Source organism: Sinocyclocheilus rhinocerous, unplaced genomic scaffold (assembly GCF_001515625.1).
Source record: "Sinocyclocheilus rhinocerous isolate Xijiao unplaced genomic scaffold, SAMN03320098_v1.1 scaffold229, whole genome shotgun sequence".
Classification (NCBI taxonomy): Eukaryota; Metazoa; Chordata; class Actinopteri; order Cypriniformes; family Cyprinidae; genus Sinocyclocheilus; species Sinocyclocheilus rhinocerous.
Window position 1 is genome coordinate 264,946 of NW_015635757.1, and position 5,965 is coordinate 270,910.

A 5,965-nucleotide genomic window follows, 5' to 3' on the forward strand; every position below is an offset into this window, starting at 1 on the left:
CAAAGTTATAAAAAAAAAGATTGGAGTATGTAACAAGAAAATTTTATTTCAGTCTTGCTACTTTAAAATATCACTTCAATTCAATTTGTGAAATTCACAAGCAGTTTCTGAGTGTAAAAGTTTTTGAAAATGAAAGCTCGTTTCCGCCACTGAATAAAAAAGGTAATTGCGAATATTTATATATAAACTTGCAATTGTGAGTTATAAAGTCAGAATTGCGAAATATAAACTCGCAATTGTTACTTTTTTTCTCAGAATTACGAGTTTGTATCTTGCAATTCTGACTTTTTTTCTTGAGATTGTGGGATATAAACACGCAATTCTGACTTTTTTCTCAGATTTGTGAGATATAAACTTGCAATTGCGAGTTACAAAGTCCAATTCTGAGGACAAAAAATATTGACATTTTCTCAGAACTATGAGTTTATATCTCACAATTCTGACTTAACAACTCGTAATTGCGTGTTATAAAGTCAGAACTGCAAGATATAAACTCAAAATTGCGAGAAAAAAGTCAGGATTGTGAGATAAAAAGTTGCAATTTTTATTTTTTATTGAGTGGCGGAAACGGTCTTCCATAGTAATGACACTTTGGATGGGAAATAACTGTCATAAAAATAATGCCACAATGCTAAAAGCTCCTAATATAGGCAAAATAAAGCCTGTTTTCTTTTGATTTTGGGGTAAAATATGACCTGCACATGAGATTCACCAACACACATACTTTACATTTGGGCAGCAATGTGTTCCCCATCTTCCACACAGCAAATTAATATTGGCAATTTGGCAAAATGTAATTTCCCACATCCGTTCTGACCTCACACACACACACATACACACAAGATCTACCATCCTACAGGTCAGCTATTTTGGATTCCTCTGTGTTTGTCTTATCTAGACGGAGTGGATCACAGTAGAAGAGACGCACGCCTCTGACTGGAGAGACATAACGAAAGGCTGACGGGAGAGTAAAATCAAATCAAACGAACATATTAAAACACAGACGAGACGGAAGGAAGATTACAACTCAAACCTTCAAAGCACATGAGCATAAAAATATAAAGTACCTGGATTTATATATTTATATCTACATATATTTATATATACTTTTCATATATAAATGAATATTTATAGTGTGTAGTCTTTTAAATGGAAGCTGAGGGTTACTCTTTTAAAAACAAAGAAAAATACAAACCAGGACAGCTGTCCAGTACAATTAAATTGAGAAAATGAAACAAAAATGGACCAACCCTCCGAAACTCAGCGGGAAGGGAAAAAAAACAAAGCAAAACACAAATGCAGCCATAAGTTTGTTCTTCCACTTTTCGTTTGTCGTTTTTCCCAGCTGCAGGTGTGCTCGCGTTTTCCCGCTCACCCCGAGGCCTTGTGCTTGCCGCCGCAGCAGTGGCACGCGACGCCGCAGTGGTAACACGCTCGCAGCGGCGCGTAGCAGCACATGCAGGGCGCTAGCAGCGACAGTCCCAGGAGCGCCAGCCAGCGCAGGCAGAAGCGCTCTTCGCTGGCGTCGCAGGAGCAGGGGTCCGAATAGTCGCCCTCGGGGTCCGACATGCAATGGTAGAGCAGGCTGTCGGCGCACCACATGAAGCTCACCCGGCGAATGCACGTCTGCACGGGGTCCGGAGCTTCCTGGCAGCGCCCGCGCCCGTTTTCAGCCGGACTGAACATGTTTTGACAGTACACACACCGTAAGCGCTCTCTGCTGTCCTCCACGCGCTGCGGCAGCCATTTGGCGGTGAGCGCCCGTGGCTGACCGGTGACCACGCCGCCACCGATGCCCGTTTTGCCGTCGCGGGGAGTGTGTCCGTCCCCACTGAGTGGGTACGAGTAAGTGTAGTCGTGTTTGGGAGGTTCGCTCTTAGCGAGGTGAACGTAAGCGTCAGTGGCGTCCGGCCACAGAGGTTTGGCCCGCGTCGTTGTGGTGGCGTGGCGATAGTCCTCGTAGCCCGTTAACCAAGAGCGCTCGCGCGGGTTAATCCGAACGATCTCCTCCTCTTCCTCGTGAAACCTTACGTGACGGGAACACGGGAACATGGGCACCGTCTGTACAGCAGAAAGAAAGAGTTCAACACAAGATGGATAGACATCCAGATAGAAATATCTGAAATGGTAGCAGATAATCTTGAACATATCTGAATATGTTATGATAAACAATCAGCATAACATATTGCCGCTGGTTATTTTTAAAGCGTAAAGAGGTCTAAAAATCATAATATCACACTAAAACAAGTTTAACAGTGTGATGCCTTTTATGATTAAATTAAGAAGTTTTACCCATGTTCTTTAACATGTAGAAGTTATTATCGTATAGTTATTATTGCTATACTTCACTATAGTGTTCTATACTTTAGTCTTGATTCCTTAAAAGAATCAAACTCGGCCCTTTTTCTTTTGTTGACCCAAAAGTGAACTTAGTGAGAAAAACCCAGTTTGCAAGAACAATCTCTTGGCATGAACATTGATTTGGATTAATTATTACATTTTTTTAACATAACACTTTATAATAATTCTAAAAATAATAATAAAAATTTAATTTATAAATTCAATTTATCATATTGAATTTTAAAATGTAGTAAATTACATATACAGTATATATATATATATACATATATATATACACACATACATATATAGAATGGAAATCTTTTCTAACAATATACACTACCGTTCAAAAGACTGGGGTCAGTAAATTTATATTCTTTCTTTTTTTGAAAGAAATTAAAACTTTTATTCAGCAAGGATGTGTTAAATTGATAAGAAGTGATAGCAAAGATTTATATTGTTAGAAAAGATTTATATTTTGAATAAATGCTGTTCTTTTTAACTTTTTATTCATCAAAGAATCCTGAAAAAAGTATCGCAGTTTCCAAAAAAATATTTGGCAGCACAACTGTTGCCAACATTGATAATTCTAATAATAAATCAGCATATTAGAATGATTTCTGAAGGATCATGTGACACTTTATACTGGAGTAATGGCTGATGGAAATTCAGCTTTGCATCACAGAAATAAATTATATTTTAAAGGATATTAAAATAGAAACATTATTTTATATTGTAATAACATTTTGCTAGATTACTATTTTTTCTGTATTTTTGATCAAATAAATGCAGCCTTGATGAGCATAAGAGACTTCTTTAAAAAACATTACAAGTCTTACTGATCCCAAACTTTTGAACGGTAGTGTATATATACACTCACAAATACACAAATAAGGCATATATATAAAATATACATTTTAAATGAATACTTATATCTATAACCATATATATCTAACCGTATTTCATTAAAATAATCTATTTATGAATAAAATGGTTATATAATTTAATTTCTAAAAACAAAATTTAATTTAATTTAAATAAAGTTGTTTATTTATTTAAAAAAAAGATTCAAACAAATTTATAAAATAGTTAAAATTCTTTAAAAATTATTATATAAAAATGGAAACAATATACTGGATCACCCTAGTGTCTAAATAATATAATGCAAGTAAGGAGTCAAAGTACACTAAAACAGTACATTGTGATGCCAATAACTTTACTAAATTTTGCACAAACAAATGATTCATACAAACTCACCTGTTCCAGGTAGAAGCGGTCAGAGTGTCTGTGTTGGTCGTAGAGATGTCCCAGAATGCAGTGGTGGGGCTCGGAGAAGCTGATTGGTGCGAGCGTCTGCATGGACGGCTCTCTCTTCTGAGAAGAGTTAGACGAGCTGTCTGTGGCATTCTGACGGACAGACAGAGAGAGCAAGAATAGAAATTGTTTCCCAATTTGAGCATGTTGGCAGGATCATGGTGGCACAAACCAAACGAATTCTCGCCCTTAAACAAAGGTCACAGAGTTGTATTTTTCGCTGAATTTCCAGCAAAAATAGCCTTGTTGAGATTTATAGCGTTACCATGGTATAAGATTAATTATAACTTGGATTCAGCAAAAAAATAGAACATTGAAATGCATCAAATCATCACTTCACGTTTAACATTCACCATGTCAGAAAAAAAGCAGAAAGTGTTTGTATAAAAACAGAAATGGATCTGTATAAAAGCATTTCAAACGTTCCACAGCAACACAGCACAGGTCATTCTGCTTGACCTCTGACTCTGTGTACGGGTACGCGAGGTTTGTGTAAATGAAGTGCTTGAGTACTATCATCAGCACTATTATCTCTGACCTTCAACCCCTGAAATCCACACTGTCTCCTTCCTGTGGCTCTTCCTGAAGCCTGGAGCCTGAACGAGAGCCAGCAGTGTGTGTGTGTGTGTGTGTGTGTGTGTGTGAGCATCTGCTTTAAGAGTTGACAGAGAGCCACAAAGCCATCAATAACTCAAGTGTGTGTGTGTGTGTGTGAGAGAGAGATGATTACAAACACAGCTCTCCTCTCTTAAGTCATCTGGCTCCTTTCTTCTGCAAAGACTGAAATCTACCATACACTGTAAAACACGTTTGTTGAATTTACAGCACAAATCTGGCAGCTGCAGCATCAGGGTGACACATGTGAAACACACACACTAAATAATGCAGTAAACAATAACTAGACAACAAAAAGTAACGTAAACACCCCAATATGCACAACATAGGAAAACGAGAAGAAATGACCATTTAAATAAAATATAAGCAAATGTGATGCATCTTTTTGGACTTTTGGGAATATTGTTTTATGTTTTCAACCAGAAATTAAAAGGTTTTACAAAAACAACCAATCAAAAATTATTTTAGCAATATTTTAACATTAAAGTACATCTATTGTCTTGTTAAAAACGTTTTTACTTTAAATGTTCATTTTACTTGCACAATATGTACAATATTTTACTGTAAATATACACGAGTCATTTTATTCACCATAAAAAATAAAGTGATTTATACATTATATTTACAAAAAAATATATATATATATTTTCAAAAAACAACAATAATAATAACAATAATAATAATAATAAATAAAAGAAAATATATGTGGTGTATTCAAATATAAATTATAAGATCATTTATACAATTCATTTATAAACATGCTATAATTTATTTCTTACTTTTATTGCAGAACTTTTTTTATTTGTTAATTATAATACAATTATAATATACAAATATTGTAATTTTCAACATAAGATTTTAAATTAACACTAAACATTTTTACTGTAGATAGATAGATAGATAGATAGATGAAAGTGTCTTGAGTGTGTATGTAAGTGTGAATGCATACTACATGCATACTAAGTGCATGCAGAGTTGTGAGTGTGTGTGTAATGTCTGGATGGAAATGTATTTGTGGCTGTGCTAATTATCACTTTAGACTTTACCTCAGAGGGAATAAGACATCCAACAGCTGCTGCCCATTCTAAACCTACCGCACACATCCCATCTCTCCCTCTCTAAACTTAGGAGCGACTGACTACTCTGATTAGTAATAATCAGTGTCTGGCTGGGCTTGTATGAATAGCTGTGAGTCATAAACGTCTAAAGTTAGCGATTAGAGGAACACCACTGCTGAGAGACCATGGCAAACGCTGATCGCTGAACACCTAAAGCCTGAAGTCCAACCAAACGTAACACACATTCATGTTTCTTAAAGGGTTAGTTCACCCAAAAATGAAAATTCTGTCATTAATTACTCACCCTCGTGTTGTTCGAAACCCATAAGACCTTCGTTCATCTTCATGACACAATTTAAGATATTTTTGATGAAATCTGAGGGCTCTCTGATCCTCCCATAGACAGCAAGGTAACTACCACGTTCAAGGTCCAGAAAAGTACCAAGATGATCGACAAAGAAGTCCGTGTGACATCAGTGGTTCAACTGTAAAGTTACGAAGCTACGAGAATACTTTTTTGCGCAAAGAAAACAAAAATAACGAAAAAATGATACTGTCGTGAACACGAGTCCAAAGTGACGCAGTAGAGACGAAAATGTGGAATAAAGTCGTTATTTTTGTTTTCTTTGTGCAAAAAA

At 36.0% G+C, this 5,965-nt stretch overlaps 1 protein-coding gene across 1 annotated transcript in view; it reads right to left on the reverse strand.

Moving 5' to 3' along the window:
• Positions 1-527: 527 nt before the first annotated feature.
• Positions 528-5,965, reverse strand: part of LOC107747416 (sprouty-related, EVH1 domain-containing protein 2-like) — a 14,456-nt gene continuing 9,018 nt past the window's right edge. Inside the window, exons 5-6 of the mRNA XM_016561898.1 lie at positions 3,598-3,747; positions 528-2,061 (exon numbers count right to left, since the gene is read on the reverse strand). Coding sequence (XP_016417384.1) covers positions 1,372-2,061; positions 3,598-3,747 — 840 coding nt within the window. The 3' untranslated portion in view covers positions 528-1,371. The remainder of the gene's footprint in view (positions 2,062-3,597; positions 3,748-5,965) is intronic.